This window comes from Strigops habroptila, chromosome 11 (assembly GCF_004027225.2).
Source record: "Strigops habroptila isolate Jane chromosome 11, bStrHab1.2.pri, whole genome shotgun sequence".
Classification (NCBI taxonomy): domain Eukaryota; kingdom Metazoa; phylum Chordata; class Aves; order Psittaciformes; family Psittacidae; genus Strigops; species Strigops habroptila.
This window is the reverse complement of record NC_046360.1, coordinates 36,127,075-36,150,550: the sequence shown is the minus strand read 5'-3', so window position 1 is coordinate 36,150,550 and position 23,476 is coordinate 36,127,075. Positions and strand designations below refer to the sequence as shown.

At 48.7% G+C, this 23,476-nt stretch overlaps 1 protein-coding gene across 6 annotated transcripts in view; it reads left to right on the top strand.

The window, feature by feature from the left end:
* The window catches only part of PLXNB1 (plexin B1), a 75,392-nt gene extending 52,544 nt beyond the window's left edge, over window positions 1-22,848 (top strand). For all 6 annotated transcript variants that reach the window (XM_030501324.1, XM_030501327.1, XM_030501326.1 and 3 more), the window contains 27 exons: window positions 304-429; window positions 1,538-1,660; window positions 2,563-2,656; window positions 2,908-3,074; window positions 4,082-4,233; window positions 6,084-6,189; window positions 7,573-7,709; window positions 7,880-8,056; window positions 8,240-8,408; window positions 8,604-8,846; window positions 9,298-9,474; window positions 9,801-9,949; window positions 10,280-10,380; window positions 11,171-11,388; window positions 11,575-11,753; window positions 12,328-12,394; window positions 12,828-12,974; window positions 13,452-13,629; window positions 14,476-14,579; window positions 15,271-15,355; window positions 15,884-16,050; window positions 16,235-16,395; window positions 16,642-16,789; window positions 17,488-17,552; window positions 17,640-17,715; window positions 18,400-18,474; window positions 19,001-22,848. In XM_030501324.1, the coding sequence (XP_030357184.1) occupies window positions 304-429; window positions 1,538-1,660; window positions 2,563-2,656; window positions 2,908-3,074; window positions 4,082-4,233; window positions 6,084-6,189; window positions 7,573-7,709; window positions 7,880-8,056; window positions 8,240-8,408; window positions 8,604-8,846; window positions 9,298-9,474; window positions 9,801-9,949; window positions 10,280-10,380; window positions 11,171-11,388; window positions 11,575-11,753; window positions 12,328-12,394; window positions 12,828-12,974; window positions 13,452-13,629; window positions 14,476-14,579; window positions 15,271-15,355; window positions 15,884-16,050; window positions 16,235-16,395; window positions 16,642-16,789; window positions 17,488-17,552; window positions 17,640-17,715; window positions 18,400-18,474; window positions 19,001-19,105 (3,696 nt within the window). In that variant the 3' untranslated portion in view covers window positions 19,106-22,848. The remainder of the gene's footprint in view (window positions 1-303; window positions 430-1,537; window positions 1,661-2,562; window positions 2,657-2,907; window positions 3,075-4,081; window positions 4,234-6,083; window positions 6,190-7,572; window positions 7,710-7,879; window positions 8,057-8,239; window positions 8,409-8,603; window positions 8,847-9,297; window positions 9,475-9,800; window positions 9,950-10,279; window positions 10,381-11,170; window positions 11,389-11,574; window positions 11,754-12,327; window positions 12,395-12,827; window positions 12,975-13,451; window positions 13,630-14,475; window positions 14,580-15,270; window positions 15,356-15,883; window positions 16,051-16,234; window positions 16,396-16,641; window positions 16,790-17,487; window positions 17,553-17,639; window positions 17,716-18,399; window positions 18,475-19,000) is intronic.
* Window positions 22,849-23,476: the final 628 nt, after the last annotated feature.

The window sequence follows — 23,476 nt, the reverse complement described above, 5'->3', positions numbered from 1 at the left end:
AGCTGACCACTGTAATGTGAGGAGAAGAGGCAGCCTGAGGAAGAAAACTGTGTGTGGGGTTCCCAGGTCTTGTAGAAATGCTGCTGGCCTGAAGGTGGCAGTTGCTGCGATGTCCAGCTTGTTCACAGCTTTCTGCTCTTCATCTCTTTGTGCTCTTGCATTGCTTTCTTTATAACTTCATGGTAAAGCACAGCTGTGTCTTTGTTCAGGCAGGGCTTGTTTCTCTGTTGGCATGTCAGGCCTTGATTCCCTCTATCGGAGCCATGGAGGTCTCTTTCTCTAAAGACCTGTGTTTGTTTTCAGAATGAAGAGCTTAGCTGGGGTCCAGATGCATGTCCCTGTGTGCAGGGAATCCAGGGATCTTCACTGTTTCCAGTCAACGTGGCGAGGAAGATAACACTGTTGGGAAAGAACTTCCACCTCTATCAGGTAGCTCAGCACCATCAGCATTGAGAAACTATCAATGCACAGCACTCTTTGGGCAACCTGTCCACTGCATTGCTAAGAATACATGTAAGACACAGCTGTAGCTCTGCCTAGGTTTCTCCTGTTTGCAGAAACACCTTAGGGGAATGACCTAATTCTGTGAATAAAGAATTACATGGCTGGATTTATTGGTGAGTAGGAGGTCCCCCAGAGAAAGGGAGAGTTCAGGTGTGCACCAACCTGCTGGAGAAGATCTGCATGCCTTTGCCTTTGGATTCAGTTGCGCCTGTGGTGTAGTTCTTGGAATAACTTGCTGATGAGTCTTTCCTGATTGTTTGTGTCTCCATAAGCTAAAGATAAGTCATCTGTTCCCTTTCCTTTCTGGCACGTTCGTGTTAATGTGGCTATTCCTGTCATACCTGAAACTTCTGCAGTAGGGAAAACCACCCTTGAAAGCTATGTTTCTTGGGTGTGCCTCTGATAAAAATCATCTTTGCTTCTCAAGACAGAAGACTGATTTAGTAACTTTTTACAAACAACTGCCTCAGAACATGCAGCCCACAGACTAATCATTACTTTATGTTAAACCTGATATACTGCACTGCTCAGAGGAGCAGAGCTGGTTATAGGTGCATGTCTATCTATTTTACAGGCAGTGTCCAAGCAGTTCAGTGGAAAAGTTACAGGAAAGAGAGAAAAAACAATCCACTTAGTGTTTTTGAGGTGCACAGGCCTAATCTGTGTACTCCACTCCTCATTTCCAAGTTAGTGTTTCACAAACACAGGCATAACTTCATGGCCCACTGGTTCTGCTTTAATTTCTATTCCTGTGCTGAGTTCTTCCTGTGCTGAGTTCTCCCTGCACTGACAAACGTGTGTTCCCTTGTAGGTGTTTTGTGTTGGTTTATCTTTCATACATGGAGGCAGTGACAGCAGAGAGCATCTTGAATGTATCATAGAGTTGGTATAACAAAGAGAATGAGAGGAGCATGCTGCTTGCACAGCAAGTGGCTTTTTAAAAGGTTCTGAATCGGAGAGGGACGAGAATGCTGTCATGTCGCAGGAAGCTCTGTGTAGCTGAGAACTGGTACCATGTGTATCTTCTCTGCAGGACCAGCAGTGGGACTATGAGTGTGTCCTGAATTTGGAGGGGAGGACAGTGGTGATGGATGCTTATGTGGAAGGAGAAGAAACAAACAAATCCCTCTGTTATATCACCTGCCAGATGAACCAGGTGAGTGCTTGGAATATGGTGCCATTTCAGAGCTCACACTGCTGCTGGCTTTACTCAGCAAAGCAGCAGGTTGGAAGGCAAGCTCTCTGGGGAAAAGAGTATAATTTGCAAAGATATTTGTGGGATATTTAGCACTGTGCTGCTGCTGCTGCCTGGCAGGGCTGGTATCTGCAACTGGCAGAAAGATTGCGCAGTCTGAGCCAAGCGACCTGTTGCTGCATTGACTGTGGTATGGGATGATGCCATCTCTGAATTGTCACTCATCACAACCTGCCAGGGCTGTGCCACTTCTCCTTTAGCTTGAAGCAGTGTTGTTCATGGTTCTCTGGATTGTGACTTCTTCTGTGATGGTGGTTCCTTTGTGAAAAGAAAAATGCTGTTAGTACCAGTTTTGTTCTTCGTGGTGGAAGCTAGCCTGTGGATGGTAGGATTAACAGCAAAATTACAACAGCCACATGTGTTTCTGGATAATATGTGGATTTTACTTAGGGCAGGATTTGCAAGCAAAGGTGCTATTTTTGCTTCACAAACTCATATAGTTAAGGGAGAGGAACAACACAGGCTCTTGTGCATGTGAGCCTTGTGGACCAGTTGTAATCCTACATCTTCAACTCTACTGAAGTGGCCTAAGTGCCAGATTGAGCAGTTTTCTGAGCAGGTGGCTTGTAGATAGGAATTAGCCATTAGGAGTGCAGTTAGGGAGTTAGACAAGTATTGTGAGCACACATTTGTTTCCAGTGTTCTTTCTAGTTAACTAATGCCTGCCACGCTTTCTAGAGCATTCACGGGAAGCTTCATCCAGGCCGGTGCACTGTACAGGGTGGATGCTGATGCTTTTTGTCTATTCAACTGGCTGTTTATGCCTCTCAAGTCCTTTGTCTTGATGGTCTTTGTCTTTGCAGTACAGTTACACAGCGCCTCAACTCGAATTCAATGCTGTGGTGTTTGTGCAGAGGCGAAGGCACCTTCGAGTGGACAGTGCTGCAGATCTTCACGGTAGGAGTGCAACAGCTCCCCAGCAAGGTGGGGAGATGAGGATGGGGTGGAAGAGAACTGAGAAGTCCTCAGATGAGGCCTTTTGCTTCTGTAGTAGTCCTATCACAGGGAAAGTAATGAATACATTTGGCCTCGTTCCTGTTGCTTGTCCCAGGGGAGGGAGGAGCAGAGGGTTCTGTGCAAGATGCCAGGTTGCTGGATTATTCCCTAGGGGATGTTTGCAGATGCCTCTGAATCCTTCTCCTTTGCAGTGACTTTTTACAACTGCTCTGTGGGACACACTGACTGTAGCCGCTGCCAAACAGCTGACTCCAAGTACAACTGTGTGTGGTGTGGAGGTGACAACCCCAGCTGTATCTTCAGGGGCTCCTGCAAGGAAGATATAGAAGACCTGTGTCCAGCACCTCTCATTCACTCTGTGAGTAACTTGCTCACTAGTGTACTGCACCCAGGGCAAGGAGGGCTGCATTCTCCAGTTAAAGTCAAAGGCCTGTGAACTCCAAGCATGACCAGTGCAGCTCAGTAACACATTTGCCATCTGAAGAACAAGTTAGTCCTATTCTACGATGACCCCTTGGTGTTGAGGATGCTAGACACTTGTGCTGGGCTTTCTGTGTGCTGATAGAGAACAGTGGGGAAAGATGCATTTGTATCTCACATGAGCTGAAACTGGCACGCCAGAAGGAGCAGAATCATTCAGGAGCTGGGAAAGGGTCCACAGATCCTCCAACTGTCCTGAGCCAGACCCTGAAACAAGTTGGCCCAACTGAACCTGGGGCAAAGGAGGGCAAAACCTAATGATAACGGCACAGCAAGGATGGGAAAGGCATGACAGGTTCCTGGAATGAACTATTTTTGTCTGTTTATTTTAAATGTTTCTTGCTAACTGCCACATGACAAGTGTCTGTAGCCATGTGTCCCTTTTGCTGTCAGCTTGTCCTCCCTCCGGTGGCACACAACATCCATGTGCTGCATCTTGTGTTAGTTTATCTTGGATGCCTCTCGGGGACAGAGCTTTGACGTTTGTGCAGCATGCAATTCATTGTCGTACTGATGCTGAGGGGGGAATGGTGCTTGCTGCTTCAACACCAGTAACACGTATTGGCTTGTGCATTCCCACTCCTCAGCAGAAATGCCCTACAGAGTGGTCAACATCTTGATGAGAAGGCAAAGCAGGGCAGCCCTTGCCTTTGGTGTCTATAGTGGATTATCATCCCTGGGGGGGACTGCTGGCAACAGTGAGGTATGGGAAAGAAGGCTCCAACTGTGTATTCTTTATGGTCCAGTAAAAGGAATCCATAGCAGTGACCTGACCAGGCAGAGTTTGTAATGGGGCAGTTGAAGGGCCCTGTGCTGTAGATCAGTTGCCAGAGTGCAGAGCTCTGAGATACTGTGACATTGACACATGCGCGGCTGTCTTTGCAGGTGTACCCCCTGTCTGGACCAGTGGAAGGTGGCACTAGAATCACCATCACTGGCTCAAACCTCGGGCAGAAACATCAAGACATTGCAGAAACTGTCACTGTTGCAGGAATTCCCTGTGCCGTAGATGCTCAAGAGTATGAGATCTCTAGCAGGTAGAGTATCTGTGAAACCTCCTCCCAGAGGCAGGCGCTGGCTTTTCCTTTGGCTGCTGACACCAGCCTGAGATGTCATTGCCTTTGTTGTAGCAGGTATTGGGCCTTGTCCGTTGCCAGGGAGTGTCCCTGGGTAAGGTCACTGTCTGGTTAGTTACTCAGGCAGTGACCTTAGAGAGATAAGGTTGTGTACAAGGCAATGGCCAAACAGTGCTGCCGTTTACTGACCACACTATCTGAGTTTCATGGGTGTCTCTCCCAGCCACTGGGTGCTTTTAGGAAAGCAAAGGGATATGCCTTGGGCAAGCATCACTGCTAGGAAAATATCCTGACCATGTTAACACAGGGTGAGGATGGGAATGTGTGGTTGGAGGTACGCACAGATTCTTGCCTCTGCTTGAGTGGGCATACCCCTAGACTCATTCTTCTCTTGCCAGCCAGACTTCCACCTTCCAGGAACAAACCCAATGAAAGGACCCTCACAACCAGGGATAGGCCAGGGAGTCCTGGTGGGCCCAGTGCCACTCTTCTGGTGGCTGGAAGTGCCTGGCAGGTCACACAATGCTTGTAAAAGTGATGGATAGGAGGAGAATGAGAAGCAGAAAGACCTGTCCTGCTGAATCCAGCTAATGTCAGTGACAGAGAGCTGGGGAGCTGGTGTGTCTGGCCAGGGCAGGACCATATAACAAGGCAGTGTAGTCAGATGTTGAGAGGTATGACTGGGGGGTAGCTAGGAAACAAGCAGAAGGGAGTATTTGTGTAGTTGGCCTGTGGCAGGGCAAGTAGGTGGGAGCCTTGGACAAGGGAGGGAGAGGAGCCAAGCAACCAGCAGGAGAAGAGGAGAGCAATTGTGAGTAACCTCTCATCAGAGCTATCACAAACCCATTTTTCCGTTCCATGGTAGCAGTAGTTGTAGCACCTTTCCCTCTGGGAGCCAGGTAAGGTCCTGCTGGGAAATGGCCTGCTGTGTTGAGCAGTGTTGTCTTGTCTGTGCGCCTTGTTTGTCTGGATCCATCTGCTTTCTGTTTTCATCCTAGAATTAGAGCGTAATCTTTCTGGGGTTAGCACTGTCTCTGTTCTGTATCTGTGTATCACTGGCATGACAGGGTCCTGGCTTGGCACTGCCCAAGTTCAAATTCCTGAGCCTGTTTGGTTGAGGGGATATAGCTGTGAACCTGGAACCCACTCCTGAGCAAGGCCCAGACAAAGTTCATTTCCTGCTGTGTACGAAGGCTGGGAAGTCTCCTGCAGAGTAGTTTTCCTTTGAGCAAATCAGTGCTGTAACATGGGATTCCTTGCTGCCCTGTTCTAAGAACAAACTGACTTTTCACCTTGTCAGCATCTCCCACACCAAATTATGGCTGGGAAAAGGGCTGGGAAGAATGGGTGGTGCAGATCAGGGAACTGGCTGGTTCCAGAGGTCACTGGCTGAAGACCAGTGCTAGCTAAATCCACAGTCTTTGGTTTTCTTCTGCATCAGACACAATGCTAACGTGTGGATTGACCACTGCTAGCCTGGGTCACTCCAGATGTGACCAATCTGATCACCTCTGGACAATAAGAGAGTTCTTGAACTCTTCATGTATCAGTGATACAGTGGGCTTCATCCTGTCTGTCCCAAAAAGAATAATCTTGGATAGGATGAGCCTGTTTGGAACCACCCCTGCTTTTTTCTGCAGCACCTAAATCAGCTTTTAAAGGTGTTTCCCAACATTTGGTTGTGTATTCTGAGGATGTAATAAGGTTGAAAGAAGGGAGCTGTGGTTCGTAGATGGTTTTAGGACATGATGCAATGGATACAGCTCGTCTGCTCTTCCGTGGTGTGACACTGTTGTTGGATTGTCCTGCAGCATCGTGTGCGTCACTGGCGGGAGCTGGTCAGAGAGATCTGGGCACGTTGTGGTGGAAGTGCCTGGAGGAGGACGAGGAGTTTCTGGGCACATTTTCACCTATCAGGTAGCGTAACTCTCGCTTCTTTTATACCTCTCCTGTTCTTCCAGTATCTCTGCTAAATGCCTGTCTGGTGCATGAACCTGTGCGACTCTACCAGGCACCCTACAACATACCTTTCTGATCTGGAGATATTTTTATTGAAACTTAATACCTTACTAAAACTTCTGACTTTCCTTTTATTAACGTGCAAATTGCTGCTTGAACACCCTTTTAGCTTCTGACCTTCAGCAGCCAGTGGCAGTAATCCAAAGTTACTGTGCATTGTATAGAGAAACATTTCCTAGTGTTTATAAACATGTTTCTGATAACTCTTCGGTATCTTAAAGCCAGCAACAATGAAATAGTATTTAAATAGTTTTTAGATACAATTACTCGCTTTTCACCCTTGCTGTTGAACTTTAAGTTATGTACCTAGTTACATGTCCCCCTTTCTCATGGGAAGGGAAAAGAGATGCCTGAAAAGTCTTAATCTGTTCCATTTTGGGCTGTGTAGAACCATTTCGTATACTGGATTATCCTTGTTGCTCTTGGCTTTGGTTCTATTATCACTTTTTTGAGGCAGGGTGATGAGAACTGTGTACTGCGGTCAAGACACAAATGCAGAGGAATTTTTGCTGTGGCATAATTCCCAGTAATTCCTACCATTTGGTGTATTATTGTTGAGATCTGTGCTAATAGCTGGTAGAGTTGTTACAGGTACTGAAACACTCTTGAATGGGCAGGAGCTATTTCAAATCTCAGAACTGTGCACATATGGTTGGGTTGCTTTATTGCTATAGTCTCCCTGCTTCTTCTCACTTCAAGTCTCTTGCCCTTCATTTATCAGCAGTGATTACTTTTGCCACTCTGGTTCCTTTAGATTTTGCTGCAGCTCCTCAGTGGTAGGAAGTTTTTGTTGCTCTGAATAACTTAGCAAATTTCATTTCCCCTTTCCAGACCACCTACAAGTAAGTTTAATAGCACAAGTCTCAACGCAAACTCTTAGGGCTCCCTGCTGGTAATCTCTTCGTCTACAAGACAGATAATTTATTTGCTCCCTTGTTTTTCCTAACTCAAGTTATTAATCCAGTCACTGAGCTGAACAATCCCTTTGAACTGTTAATCCTGGGGTTTGTGTGAAGCTCACAGCTCTGCTGTTTGCAGCTTCCATCTGCCTTTTGCAGGCTGTGGAAAGGCTGGTCCACAGTTCTTGGTTCTTGCTGGTGTGATTGATCCATCCTCTGTTGCTTCTGCTCCATAAGCTTGCTGAGGCTTGCTTGTGTTTGGGATCTGTAGCTTCTACTTTCAGAGCACTGGAGGTCACTGAACAGTTCTGCTGTTTTCTTTCCTTCTTCTCTTTCGAGGTCCTTGTCTCTCATCTCTCTTGTTTTTTGTTCTCTCTCTTAGAACCCAGAGCTGAAATCCATTGTGCCAACTCAGGGCCCCAAAGCAGGAGGAACCTGCCTCACCCTTCTGGGCTCAAAGCTGCTGACTGGGCATCCTAGTGAGATCAGTGTCCTGCTTGGAGACCTCCCGTGCCACATGTAAGATAAGAGTTATTGCTTAGATAAGGCACAAGATGCTTTCACCATTAAATTTAGGAAAATACCAGAAGAGGTTTGCAGACTGTCTGCAAACAGCAAGACATAATGTTATAAAATTTGTCTCTGCAGTGGCTGTGTTAATCCCTTGTTCTCTCTTCTGTCCCTCCAAGCCTCTCTGAGATGACAGAGGACCAGCTGGCATGCCAGACCAGTCCCAGCAATGTGTCTGCAGAGCTCCCAGTCACCATCAAATACGGGGACCAAGAGCGGAGACTGGAAGGATCCCTCTTCAGATACACTCTGGATCCCAATGTCACTTTTGCAGAGCCACCTAAAAGCTTCCTCAGGTAGAAAGACCAAGGGCACCTTCCCCAGGGCTGTGTGCTGAGGCAGGTCCTACAGCACCAAGTCACTGAGTTACACTTTGGAGCACAGGCAGGCTTGTGGGAATGAGCATAAGCAGAAGGGTGGGAACATGAGCAAGACGGAGCTGGTTGAGGTGGTTGAGATCAGCTACTTTTCTCTTTCAGTGGAGGGAGAGTGCTCAGAGTTCATGGCTACAACTTGGATGTTGTACAGAAACCCAAGATCCGAGTTACAGTTTCCCCATCCGAACGGCGGCGCCGAGGACTGGGACGGTGGCGCAGAATCATCCCTGACACCCAGTGCCCTGAGGGTGCTCTGTGCAGCGTCCAGCAGGTACCATGGCAAGGCCCTCATTGGAGCCGAGGGTGCATAAGGGCTGATGTGTTGCTCTGGAGAGGTGAACTTTCTGTCCCTATAGGATTTCCCCCAGTTATCTGCTTGTATTGCCCCAACAGTCTTGACCAAGTAGAAGTATTCTCTGCCAGTTAGTGTTTCACTGCTGACACTTCTTTTGCCTTTTCCATTTAGTTTGAAGAACCATGTCTGGTGAACTCCTCCTACCTGATCCTGTGCAAAACTCCAGCCATTAACCTGCTGTTGCGGAGTGTCCATATCAAGCTGGAATTTATTCTGGATAACCTGAGCTTTGATTTCAACTCGCTGCATCCCATGCCCTTCTCTTATGAAGTCAACCCAATCCTAAAACCCTTGAATGCTGAAGACCCTGCCAAACCCTATCGGCACAAGCCAGGAAGCGTCATCTCTGTGGAGGTAACACAAAATCTAGCTGGAAATAATGTTCCTTGGACAAAGTTGTTCCTAACCTGAGTGATTTAAATTGGTGTCGTGTAGCTTCCAAGGTTTTAAAGCATTTGACAGGCTTACAACCTGTCACAGCACATCTACACGCTGTGTGTCTGTGTATATGCGTATACACACAGAGTGAAGTCCTGCTGTGGCTGAAGAGCCTGAAGAAGACAGGCTATTTATAACTGTACTTAGGCAGCATGGTGCAGGTCCTAAAGCTGTAATCTAAGTTGTATGCAACTGAGTTTTTAGCTTACAAAATGAACTTCTGCAGCCAATTCTGATGCAAGCCTAGTCAGAGAAGAAAAAAGGCTGCTTTCTCCAATGGTTTTGGTCTCCTCCATCTTCTATGGAGCCATGGAAATGCAGAGTTGTTTTTCCCCTGTTTTGATGTGCTGTTCCACATCTGTTCCAGGGCGAAAATTTAGATTTGGCTATTTCCAAGGATGAAGTGATGGCTATGATTGGGGAAGGAATCTGTGTGGTGAAGACACTGACAAGGAATCATCTCTACTGCGAGCCTCCCTCTGAGCAGCCAGCTCCACGGCACCGCACGAAGCGGGAGGGCACAGACTTGCTCCCAGAGTTCACGGTATGGAATCAGCAGTGCCTCAAGAAATCCTGTTGGTTTTGAAGCACAAGCAAGAAGTAGTGGAGGCTGGAGTAGGATGGGAAGTGGAGGAAAGGCAGAAGCCCTGCTTAGGGGATAGGGGAGGTACTAGGGGTGTCAAGGAGCTGCTCTTGTTCTTTACTCTACTCTTACATGCCAAACATTGCCTGAAAGCAATGATATAGCTTTGATTGTGGGACAGCTTTGCTAGAGAGCTGTGTGCCACCTGTACCCGTTTTGGAGAAGCCCTGTGGCTTTGCATTTCATTGCTGACTGAGCTCACATTGTGGCACATCCTTTTCTTACAGGTACAGATGGGAAACCTGAACTTCCTCCTGGGCCGGGTGCAGTACGACACAGAAAGCCAGCTCACCTTCCCGCTGGAGGCACAGATTGGGTTGGGTGTTGGTGCATCCTTTGTGGCACTGATTGTTCTGGTCATCGTCTTCATATACAGGTAAGAAACTCTTGCATTGTCTGAGGTCTTTAAGTTCCTCTCAACATTATTCAGTGACTGTGGCCAAGCATGTATATTTTGGGCCTAACCAAGGTCCCAGTCTTCTTTATTTTGTGCCACATTCCTGTGCTGTTGGATGTTGCACCTGCACTATGGGTGTCCCTTTAGGTGTGGGCTCTGAATGAACACTGTTTGGAATTCCACAAAGATAACGTTCAGTAGAAATCACCTCAACACCAATTCCCCTAGAGTCTTTGGCAGCAACACAACAGTTGGCAAGGACAATCTCCGGGTTAGGGCCACTTGGAACAATTCTGCTTCTTATTGCAGGAGGAAGAGCAAACAGGCTCTGAGGGATTACAAGAAAGTTCAAATCCAGCTGGAAAATCTGGAAACGAGTGTTCGGGACAGATGCAAAAAGGAATTCACAGGTCGGTCACTGAGCTCCTGGGTTCTTGCAGCTTCAGGGGAGCTTGAAGAGCCACTCTCTGCCCTGTCTTTCTATTCCTGCATACTTTGGGTAGCTCAGAGTAGGCCAGTGCATTGAAACATATAGCCAAATTCTTCCATTTTTAATTCTTCTCTTTAATTGAGAGCACAGTGATCTGTACAGACCCCTCTGATTCTCCAGTTCATCCTCCAGATTCAGATGAAGAGCTGAAGGTCAAGAGAGCGCACTTGGAGAGATCCTAAGAGCAGCTAGTCCAGTCTTTATGTAGGGCAAGTTGAATTATACCCCATGCTCTGGCCCCACAAACCTTGTACTTCAGCTGCCTAAAGCAGTGAGCCCTTGTGTGGGAGATGTGGGGCTCTGAAACTGGGATGTGACTCAGGTTGTAAATCCCCAACGAACGTGGGAAGCAGTGAGGAGCAGATCTCTAATACTCTTATCTCTAATGTAGGTAATGCCTGTAACCACAGATCTGTGCTGAACGGTGGCTTCCTCTTTATAAAACTGGAAACCAGCCCCTGGTTATAAATGAAAATAATCACTAAATTCACCTTTTAGTTCCTCCCCAAGGCTGGAAACTTCCTCATGCAGTTTCTCCCAGTGCCTAATCTAGTTTGAAGCAATGGGACCCCCCAATGTGCCTCTTCCTGTCAGGAAACATCCTTCCTTTTCCTCAGTCCCATCCTGCCGGCCCTAGTTCCTGCACTCACCCCACGCTTTGCTGTTGTGTGATCACGTAGTCAACCTCACGGGCATTTCCTTTCCCTCAGACCTGATGACTGAGATGATGGACCTCACAAGTGACCTTGTGGGCACAGGAATCCCCTTCTTGGACTACAAGTCCTATGCGGAGCGTATTTTCTTCCCCGGCCACCGTGAGTCACCGCTGCAGAGAGACCTGGACATCCCTGAGTGCCGGCGGCAGACTGTGGAGCAGGGCTTGGTCCAGCTCTCCAACCTGCTCAACAGCAAGCTCTTCCTCACCAAGGTAATGGCCCTCTCTCTGCCTGCAGCCTGCCGTGGGGTCAGGGCCACATCACATGGGAAGCAGGCAGTGTCTGTTGAAGCTCATTCCTGAATAGCTGCCTCCAGCACCACCTCTTCCAGCAGCCAGGAGCTGTGGTTGCCTTGTTTGCAGCATGTTCACACTCTGGTTTATCTCTGTCCCCACCAGTTCATCCACACTCTGGAAATCCAGCGCACTTTCTCTCCAAGAGACCGGGCCTATGTGGCATCGTTGCTCACTGTGTCACTGCATGGGAAGCTGGAGTACTTCACTGACATCCTCAAAACCCTCCTGAATGACCTTGTGGAGCAGTATGTGGCCAAGAACCCGAAGCTGATGCTGCGGAGGTGAGTGAGCCAGCCATGGTCCCAGCCAGCAACTGGCAGGAAATATAGAAGAAAAGGTGTGAAAAAAGTAGGAAGCTGGTGTTCCCTACCCCAAATTCCTCTTCTTTTGAAGCTGCTGTGCATTAACTCACTTCTTGTGATCAGGTACCAGGGCTCTGCCAAATCTGCTAATCTCAGTTTGCCGTTTAGAGCTCCCCGGGCTTGCAGTCATGCCATGTTTGGAGGCTAAACTGAACTATCTCCTGTATTTGGATCCCCATTAGCCTCCTGTTTGGTCCATCCTTCTGATATGAACAGTTTCCCTTGTTTGAGAACTACCAGAGGTTTTCCTCTGTCTTTTACTTGCTTGTGTCTCTCCTTCTGTAATTTGGTGCCTCCTTCAGGCTGAAAAGTGCTTCAAATAAGTGGTATCAAAAGCTGGTCTCTAAAGTTTCTTTGTTTTCTTCCTCCCCCCCTCCCCTTGATTCTGTATCATCATCTCAGTGTGCTCTTTTCTCAAGGGGAGTGATCTTTACCTCCAGATCCCTCCTGCTCTGCACTGTATTATTGTGACCAACCTGATGTTCTCTTTCAGGACGGAAACAGTGGTAGAGAAGCTGTTAACCAACTGGATGTCCATCTGCCTATATGCATTTGTGAGGGTGAGCTCTTCATCCCTTTGTGGTCTAGAGGGGGCAAAAGAGGGGAAACAGCCACAGCTTTGCTTTGTGCCTGCTTGTGGCTGAAATTGTGCCAGAGCCATCTTCTACTGCAGGGTGGGGAATGAGAGAGCTGGGCTGTTCAGTGGGGACAGGGATGCTTAAACTGGCTTTAATGCCACTTGTTGTTTTGAGGATGCCAGATCATGGAGGACTCTGTAGCTCCTTTATCTTGAGACACAATGGCCATAGGCTTGTCTATCTGTGTATTGGAAGGGCAGATTCTGATCTAGTTCCATTCCTGGGAGAAGGGGTGGCAAGGAGAGTCTCCCAGATGAGTGATGTGGAGACAGAGCAATGCTTTGGTCTTATGCACCTATGTGGTAGTCAGCCCATGCACTTTCTCTCAGGTGAAATTCCTTCCTTTCTGTGCCAGGATTCTGTTGGGGAGCCCCTTTACATGCTGTTCCGAGGAATCAAGCACCAGGTGGACAAAGGCCCAGTTGACTGGGTGACAGGGAAAGCCAAATACACCCTGAATGACAACCGCCTTTTGAGAGAGGACCTGGAGTACCGCACTCTGGTAAGCACCAAGTCTTGTCTTCCCTCCTGGCTCTCCAGTGGGACAGGGCTGAATGTCCCTGCTCCCAGTATTGAGGCAGAAGTGCTGCATCCTGCCATTGTCTCCTGGGAGCCAGGTTTATCCCAACACAAGTCCCCAGACAAGCAAAAGCTCTGCTAAATCAGGCACTTTTGTCCTAGGCTGATAGGAGCCATCACCACAGTGATGTAGTGTATGTGCTGTGCTCTGTGTCTTGAAATAAGGGGATGAAATAGCTGATGGCACATCAAAGCTGATTTCCAACACTGTTGAACTGGCTTCCAGCTCTGGACACAAGACAGAACATGGTGTTTAACATCTGTGATGTTTTCTTTTCTGAAGCTCTTCCAGTGAAAGGACTAGCTGTTAACTGGCCTTAATGCCAACCATCAAAGGTGTAAATGTGTCAGATGTAATCTTATCAGCTGAGTAGCTGTGACCTTTTCTTTTCTTCCCCAGACCTTAAATGCTTTGACACAAGCAGGAGTTGCTGCAGGAGGGGCAGAGGACTCCCAGGGGATTTCTGCAAAAGTGCTGGACTGCGACACCATCACGCAGGTGAAGGAGAAGATCCTGGATCAGATCTATAAAGGGACACCCTACTGTCACCGACCAGACCCCGACACCCTGGACCTTGGTGAGCAGAACTCCTTGGTGCCAGAACTCAGTGACGAAGTGGAAGAGTGGTTGTTCACTACCTGTGCACAGCACCCTGGTGTGCATCTCTGTCGTTCTCTGCTGAGTGTGCAGTCACTGAGCAAGATCTTGCACTCTGGCTGGACCCAACAGGGCCACGAAAGAAGCTAACAGCAGGAGGCAAGGGTGGGAAAGAAGCAGTTGGGTCCAGCCCCTTCCATTTCATGGTGTTCTTTGCCAGATTTGGACCATGGCAATGGCTTGGTCAAGGGGACATGGGGGGGAAAAAAGGCATGGAAATGTGTAGGAGGGGAGGATGATCCAAGTGCAGCACAGAGACACTGTAGTCCTGCCGGTGAAGTCAATGGCAGCATCCTCAGTGACAGGGAGGATTTTGGTTAATGAAAGGTGGGACTTGCACTGTGAGGGAAACCTCTCAATTTTCCATCATCTTCATTCTTTGGCTGTTGCTGAATAGCTGTGGCATTTATAGATGAGTAGGTACAGAGGGAATAGTAGCTACTAAAGACTATGGCTGCATATTTGTGGTTTGAATCACCTGCTTGAAGAGCCACAATGTGACAGAATTTCTAGGAACTTGGTGAGTGGAAGCTGGGAGACCATGAGGCCACTTGTCCCTGTGCTCAGAGACACTCTCCTGTGGCTGCAGGACTCAGCATTGTTACAGGCACTTGCTCACGTTATGTTGTCTGTGAAACACCATAGTTAAAGGTTGATGAGAACCAGTGGGTGTGCAATGAGGTCAACCAGGTTGAAGCAGAGCAGATTCAGAGCTGCCTCAAATTAACAGTTTATCTTTGCATTTTCTGTGGTTTAATGGCTGCAGAGTGGCGATCAGGGCTGGCAGGTCATCTCATACTGTCTGATGAGGATGTGACATCTGTCGTTCAAGGGACTTGGAAACGCCTGAACACCCTTCAGCATTACAAGGTCAGAACTCAGCCTGCCATTGCCTCATCTCCCATCTTCTAAACACTGTTATCCTCTGTTTGTGACTGATTCCTGGTGGATCACTGTCAAAAGGTTGGAGCTTTCTTGCAACAGCGTATTCACATTAAGTCAGTGCTGTGGCTGGCACTCTGACTTCAGCAAGCCTCATCCTTAACCTGTACTTGAGATGTGGGCAGTGTAGAGCTTGGAAGGAGACACACAAGTTCCTACCTGGTGGCTATTACATTGAAGGCGATGCTGCTGGGTCTGTTAATGTTCCAGTGCAAATCAGTTAGTAGGTGGTGGTGCACTGACCTGTAAAGTAACTTCTAGTAATGGAAAGAGGTGGGATTTTTGCACCAATGTGTCATATCTTGCACAACTATGTCACACCTTGCTGCAGCATGTTCTAGATGTGAATGACCTCATCCCCTGAGTATTATCATCTTCATCATACTTTGCACATCAGGTTTTTTAACTGGTACAAACAAGATTCTCCCATCATCAGGGAAGACGGTGCTGGTGCCCCAAAATCCCTGTTTCTATGCCCCAAGATCCCCGTTTCTGTACCCCAAAATCCCTGTTTCTGTCCCTATTTCTAGTAATGGAATAGTCTGTTTTAGTCTACAAGCACTTGTCCTGATGAGAAATGTGCTATTTGATTCGAATGTTGATTTTTGCTTGTGTGCAGGTGCCTGATGGAGCAACAGTAGCACTGGTCCCACGCCTGACCAAGCACATCCATAGGGAGAATCAGGATTACATCCCAGGAGAGAGTGAGTTTGATGTCCTGTTCTCATAAAATGATTTTATAGCACTTGGCAGTTAGTGGGCCAGGTCTCTTGCCATAGCCCCAGCTTTATGCTGCTGTAGAAGGCTGATACGTGATTTGGACCCTCATAGGATTGTCAGGAAATGGCAAGCTTGGGCAGATGGGATGAGAGAAAAGCAGAAGAGTGTGAGAGCAGAGGAAAGCCAGGCTGGGTGTGAAAAGGCAAGATAAGCACAAGTCTCTAGTTAGGCTTTCTAGGGCTGAGCACAGTCTGCAACTTTGTAGGAATCAATACCCTCAGGTGCTAAGCACGGCCTGATGGTGGTGATGGGACACAAACAGCTCCATGTATGCTGTGGCTTGAGGAACCATAGCAACGGTTGTATTCTGTGCAGAAGGCTGGATAGAGACTTCCAGAGGTTCCTTCCATTTGTGTTTCTATCATGCTGTGAAGTGTTGCTTCCTTGGGGCTCCCTTGGCCAAGCTCTGCTGTGAGAGAACTGACTCATCTGTAAACAATTGCTTGGTTTAGAAACACCAATGCTGGAGGATGCAGATGAAGGTGGGATCAAGCTTTGGCACCTGGTAAAACCAACAGAAGAGCCAGAGCTTCCCAAGCATCGGCGTGGGAGCTTGAGAGATCGGGAGCGAGCCAAGGCAATCCCAGAGATCTATCTGACACGTCTGCTCTCAATGAAGGTGAGAAGCAGCACAGGTTGTGTTGAGTTTGGGATCTTGCCATCCTTCGTATCCTTGCAGGGATGTGTATGAACCAGTGAGAGGAGGCTGCTGAGCAGAAGAGGGGAACCCCTCACCTATATGAGGCCTGGGTTCTCCTCTCTCCTCTGCCCGTGCTGACTCTGTCCTGCTCGGTTCCCCGCAGGGCACTCTGCAGAAGTTTGTGGATGACTTGTTCCAGGTGATCCTCAGCACCAACCGCCCTGTCCCTCTGGCAGTCAAGTACTTCTTTGACCTGTTGGATGAGCAGGCCTTACACTATGGGATCGCAGACCCTGAGACCATCCATATCTGGAAGACAAACAGGTATGGTGTTCCTCTGGGCCACGGAGAAGGCACTGCTGAGCTGTGTAGAGGTGATCTAGAGCCAGCTTTGCCTACAGAGGAGGAACAAAGTGGGAGCAGGGCAGCAGAGCAGAGCTCTGCAGGGCAGCAGAGCATGGTGTGAAAAGCTGGTTTTGCTGAGAGGGCAAAGCTGGGAGATGCAGTGATGTGCAGAATATCCTTCAGCACCTTTGCTGATACCCTGTTACACTTCTGTCTTCTCTCCAGCCTGCCCCTGCGGTTCTGGATCAACATCATCAAGAATCCCCAGTTTGTTTTTGATGTGCAGACGTCAGATAATGTAGATGCTGTGCTCCTGGTCATTGCACAGACCTTCATGGACTCCTGTACAATAGCTGACCATAAGTTAGGGCGGGTAAGTACAGAGGGAGAAGGGAGCATGGTCGGCATAGACAGTTGAGCAGTGCTGCCCCGGTGAGACAGTAACACTTGGGCAGCAGCACTGGGACAGCAGGCCAGGCCCATCCTTGCTCCCATGTGCCACTGGAGAGTGTTGGGGACTCCTGGGAAGAGAGGAGGTTTTGTTTAGCGCACAGAAGAAGTTGTTGAGGGGTGCTCTTTATTTACAGCTTACAGCTACTTGGGGGACAGAGCTAAACTCTAGTTGGCTGTGGCAGACAGTGGAAGTCACAGGATGCTTCCTGGGAGATTCAGGTTGGCCGTTAGAAAAACTTCTTACCACCACTACCTGACCCTGTGCTGAGGGTGGAACAGTCCTGCACAGATCACAGGAGATGGGATGGGTGGATCTCTGGAGGAATTCAGGAATCAGCTTTGCAAAGCCATAGTCAGTGTGATCTCACACTCATGATCACCCAGCTCCAAGTGGAAAGCTGGACTAGGGATCCCAGGGGTCCCTTCAACACATCGTGGTTCCTCAGACTGCATTAGTAGAAGGGAGCCTGGGATTTGAGGTGCCTCTCCATGCAGAGGACAAAAGTCCCAACCCTGAATGCATGACAGAAAATAGCAGTGATGGTGTTACCTGCTAAGGTTAGTCCATAGTGTGATGAAGGAGCTTTTTGTAATCAATTCTGGTTCTGGATGTTCCAGGACTCTCCGATCAATAAGCTGCTTTATGCCCGGGACATCCCTCGCTACAAGCAGATGGTGGAAAGGTAAGAATGAACGTGAGGAGTTGTAGTTTAAGCAGGAAGAGGGAGGCAGGAGGAACTATTGCTCATTGTCTGTGTACCACTGTGTAGGTATTACGCGGACATTCGTCAGACCATCTCCGCCAGCGACCAGGAGATGAACTCTGCCCTGGCTGAGCTGTCACGGGTAAACAGAATTATTTCATAGCACCACAGACTGGTTTGGGTTGAAGGAACCTTAAAGCTCATCCAGTTCCAACCCCCTGCCACGGGCAGGGACACCTTCCACTAGAGCAGGTTGCTCCAAGCCCCTGTGTCCAACCTGGCCTTGAACACTGCCAGGGATGGGGCAGCCACAGCTTCTCTGGGCACCCTGTGCCAGCGCCTCAGCACCCTCACAGGGAAGAGCTTCTGCCTCAGAGCTCATCTCAATCTCCCCTCTGGCAGGTTAAAGCCATTCCCCTTGTCCTGTCCCTACAGGCCCTTGTCCAAAGCTCCTCTCCAGGTTTCTTGTATTTCAGAAGTCACCCTGGCCCCCCACTGTGCATCTCAGAAAGTAATGCAAAGATGAGATATTCCAGCTGAGAGTGCAGTTCTGCTCAGACGTACTGAGGGTTCTCAGTGGCTGCTCTGCTTTGTGGCACCATGAGCAGGGTGATGGTCTCTCCAGCTGACACTGGAAAGTGTAGTCAAGGATTCAGGGCAAGGAGTACGTGTGATTTTTTTCCCTTGCTAGGAACTCCTGGTGAATTCCCTTTCCTGTTGCTTTGTGCAGCAGGCACGTTTCCTAATGAGCTGTGAGGACGCAGAGCTTAGAAGAACAATTGTGAAGTGCCTCATGGTTGTGTCTAACTTCCTCTCTTATATTCAGAATTACTCAGGTGACCTCAATTCCCTGGTGGCTCTGCATGAACTGTACAAATACATCAATAAGTACTATGACCAGGTAAGTGTGTGTTTCCAGCAAGTATAAACATGCCCTTCTCCTTTTACCATCCAAACAGAAAACCTCCAAAAATTAATAGTTAAGAGCAGCCAGACTGTTACAACACTGTGTATTGTGTTATTGACATGTGTAACTTCCACGTTATGAGTTTGCTTTATTCTTATCAGAAAGGGAGGAAATCACAAAAAAGGAGTTATGTCTAACTTGGAGACTGTTGGGATTTCACTTAGGCTTCTATTTTTTCACTCTGGAATCCAAATACTCTACTTAAAAATGAAATGCAGTTAGTGCAGATTCATTTACTAAAGATACTATTTTCAGGGGAGAAGTTTAGCATTCTTTTTGAACTACGAAGTTATTAGGACAAAAGTAGAATGTGGTTAATTTGAGATGAATTACTACATACCCACTCTAGTCTTGAGCACTCTGATTTCCAGCTTGGAGCTCTCCACAGTGCATGGCATTGAGCTGGCTGACAGTGTTGTGTGCTGGAGGAGAGCTGCCAGTGCGCTCTGTCTCGTTGCAGATCATTACAGCCTTGGAAGAAGACCCAACAGCACAGAAGATGCAGCTTGGATATAGACTACAACAGATTGCAGCAGCTGTGGAGAATAAAGTCACAGACTTGTGACAGGCACAGACAGACTGCTCTGCCCTGCCTGAGCGGGGACAGTGCTCATCCTAGCTACACACAGGGTGTCCTGCTGCCATTGGAACCAGGCTCTCCAAGGAACCCGCGGTGACATGAACAGGGATGGCCAAGGCAGTACAAAGTACAAGCGTCCTTCCATCTCAGAGAGTATTTTTTTACAGTTTTTTCTTCTTAGAAACAAAACAAAACCAGACTTTGGTTTTCCCCTGGCACTGTCAGGGGGACCACGCAGCTCCTTCCTACAGATGTTACGTGAATGTGCCAAGTGTTCAAACAACATTGTTGAAGAGCCAGGAGACAACACCAGCACCGTGTCTGTGAAGTCCTTGGTCTTGCACGGATCAGTGCTGGGAGACTCCCTTGCTGCAGCCCTCACTTCAGCAGGGATGCAGGGAGCAGGCGGACAGCCGTGCTAACCTCTGTCCCTGGCTCCTGAGCACTCCTGCAGTATCCCACCTGAGAAACTCTTGCAGCGATGTCCCCACTGGTTCTGGATGTTGGATGTAGAAAGGAGAGCGTCCAATGGCACAGTTCTCTCACCCCCCAGTGTTCTGGTCTCTGACGTGTTCACCAGCACACATGCTTGCCCAGGGGTCTGCTGTAAACGGACAGCATCCCCTCGCCCTTTCCCTCAGGACAAATTCCACGGGAGAGTCGCTGCCTGGCTCACCTCAATCCCCACTGACCCAGCTCGGGATCCGTCTTCCTGGTTCCTTGTGGTCGGAGGTTGCCCTGCTCTTTGGAAAAGCACAACAAATGCCTTGTGCCACTCCCCCTCCCTCCGGTGTCCGGCTGTTCTGCTGCTTCTGAACTGGACTTGTAAATACCCTCAGAAAGTTAATGTATTTAAATGCTAAAGGAGAATGTTTAATTTTGTGGCTTTGAGACAAAGCTTTTCTCGGAGAAGTATCTCTGTGCACTTCTACTGACCAACGTCTGTCAGCACTGGAGCAGTTTTCTCCACTGCTTTGTCTGCAGGGATAACTCTTAGATGTCTCCGTTGTCGTAACAGCAGCTCGCTTTTCCCAGCAGCTTGGTTCAAGGCTTCTTCTGTTAGGCTTTGCCTCACACCTTACTCACAGTTTCGCTTCCCAAACTCTCCTGTTGCAGCACGTAAAAGGGTTATTTGGTAAGCTGTGAACTCGAGGAAGTGATGAAGCACAACAGTGTTCCCAAGGAGCATTGGGCATCCTGCAGACAGGAATGGTTTGGGCGAGGAAGGAGAGGCTGGAGCCAGGCACAAGCACAGTGAGTTGCCAGCTGTCACTGGGCAGCTCCTCGCTGCTCCCTCCTTGGATCCTGCGCCTTGGGAACAGAGTGCTCTGCCCCTCTGGGAGCAGATTCCTATTTATAAAGGTGCCCTGTGCACTCTCACCCCTTCTGCTAATTCTGTGCTGACGTCCTGCATGCTTGGGGCAGGTCTGAGCCCTCTGTCACCTCCCTGAGGTGGTGGCTGTGCTGGCCAGGAGGGATTACAGCTAAACCAGGGCAGGATCACATCCCTACCTCTCTCCATTGCGTATAGCAGCAATTCCAAGCCTATCAGATCAACCCTGTGGCTTTGTGTGAGTGCTGCTCAGTTACCAAACTGTTCTCTGAGCAATGTAACAAGCTAACGCTGGCCGCTCTTCCAACAAAGCTCTCTCCTGTGACCCTCTTGCAGCAGCATTCTCGGGTACTGTATGTGCCCAGAGTATGGCCAGCATCCCTGTGCCACCTCCTGCTGCAGGGAGCAGCGGGTGAGTGGCTGGCTGCTGCCAGGCAGAAAAATGGGAGCAGAGTTTGCTTCTTCCCCCACGTGGGCACCAGTTTGGGTTTTGCTCCTGCCTGACCACCTGTTTCCACAAAACTCATAGGAAGTTTGCATCTCTGACCTCTGTCTTGATCAAATCTGATTAAATCAGCCCCAAAAAGCTGGGTGGGAGGCAGCTCCTTGGTTTGACGCAGGTGCGGTTATAGCAGCAGAGTGGCTTTGTTCTCTCCTGCATTGATGATGGACTTTCTGCCCCAGGCACCAAGGTGTAGTTCGTGGCTCACTGAGCGTCTGCCAGGAGCCACAGGCTCCCTGCTGGATTTATGGCTCTGCAGACTGTTAGTGCCCCTATTTCTGCAGAATTATCCCAGAACAGGGTGTCTTGAGGTTTAATTCTGAATTCACCTCACGCTGGCAAAGGGAGGAGGACTTGGTGGCTCTCCTGGAATCACAGTGATTGGAGTCCAGGTGCCCATGGGCTCCACATCCTCTTTGCTTCCCAGTAGCGCTCCCAGATGTTGGAAATCATCTGCTTTCTCTGAGCGTATCTGTGAAAGTCTGCTTTTATTAGAGCAATAATCAAGACTTTAAAATAGAGCTAAATGTAGGTGATTGAGTTGTTTAACATCAGCTTGTCCTTGTGTAGCTGGGCAGGAGGCACTGCCCAGCGCCAGTGCAGTGAGAGTGGGAAGCTGGTTGTGCCCATCTCTTCTATCTCTCTGTCCTTGGTATTGTAGACACCAGCATCCTCCTCCCCTCGCTGGGATCATCCTGGGCGTTTGGGCATGGCCCCTCTTCTCTCCGTCCATGCCCCTTTCCTGTGGCAAAATCCGTTACTAGAACAGGGTTCTGTTGCATTTAGATTTGCACAAACCAGAGTTTTTTACTAAATCCCCTATTGCAGGGAAGACTTATTTATTTATTCCTCACAATCCTTCCAAGTTTCTTCCAATCTCTGCCTGATTCCACAACCAGCTTGTCAGACGCTCTGGAGGTGGGAGGTTCCTCCTCAAGGATGGAGAATCCTCTCTGGATGTTCATGTTTTCTTTACAGGTAGGGAATTGTGTGGGCACCCGTGTGTCCTGCCACAGTGACCGTTCCCCTTCTGCAAGAGACAAGTGCAGCAAGGGGATGGTGCTGCTTTAATCGAGCCCTTAAAGATGATGCTATTGAGTGGCAGGAGTCATTTAGCAGGATATAGGAGTTACTTAGCACTGTGGTCAGAGAAAGAACCTTGCTTCCACCGTAGTCTGGATGAAACGCTGAGTATTAAACGGATCAGTATTAAAATACCCAATTAATGTATTTGAATGTGTCTCCTGTTGGCACGACTAAGAGTAGCCGGCACCCACGTGATGTAGATGTGTCAGTGTTGCTTTCAGCTGTCTGGTGGTGAATTTAGGCTGTACCTGGAAGTTTTTGGGGTTTTTTGGTAGAAATGGCTGTTGTTTTAATAGAGGCGCTCGGATGCTGCTGCCGCGGTGGAATGTCGTTTCTTTTCCAGGGGTGCCCCAGTTGCAGCAAGATGCTGCTTGGTTTTGGTGCCTTTCTTTGTCAGGATGATTCTTTTGGTTCCCAGAACACCCCATGTGTTTGCTCAAACCATCTTTCTCTTCTGTCTTGGTGCCTCTGCCCTGTCCCAGCCTTGTGACTTGGTGTGTGTCTGTCTGTTACAGTATGGCCTGACCTGCATTTACACCTTGAGTTCTGCTCAGAGCACCCGAGGTACTGTCTGTCTCAAATTGGAATTAATAATTAATATAAAAAGCTTGGAAAAAAAAAAAAAAACCCACAAAAAAAACCTGAATTTTGTTACATAGTGTAATAACTGTTTGTAGATACTGTTCGGAGATGTAGGAATCTATTGGTGATATAAGAGGTTTTTGTCTGTAAATAATCAGTTTAGAGCCCAAATGATTTTAATAAAGAGAATTCTTACACAATAATTCAATAAATTTTAATATACAACCTGCCTGTCGCGCTTGTCTCTCGTACCGTGACACCATTGCCCAGCATCCAGTCACCTCCTAAGTGGAAACTCTGTTCTCCTGAGCTGGAGAGCTGTGCCAGGAGCGTGGGGCTCTTCCTTCCTGTCCCATCTACTGCCTGTGAGATAGTGATTGTGGTTCTTTGCCATAACCTTGTGCCACCTTCCATTGATCCTGGTGTTTCTGCAGATTCCAGGGATGAACCAGGGGTGATAGGGGCAGATGGGGCACTACAGCCCTGGCTCTGGTCTTCCACAGTGGGTAAGCATGGAGGAGGCTGCTAAAGGCACAGTTGATGTTTGACCATTGTTGTCCACCAGCCTTCCTCCACCAGCAGCACAACTTCATCCTTAAGCTGGTTGCAGAGCTCTTCCCAGACATGGTGCTGGCTCCTGGCCCATCTCTCCCAGCTTTCCCTCCGCTCCCCATTCCTTTACTAGCACAGTTCTGGCTGCAGTTGCTTCTCCCCCCTCTTCTCCCTGTGCGGGCGCCGCTTTGGGCCACGCTCCCCTCACGTGTGTGTGTTCTCGGTGGCCTTTTAGGGGTTATGAACCGCTTGAGCTGCTCGTCCCCTGGGTGCTGCCCCGGCCCCGGGCAGCCGCTGCCCC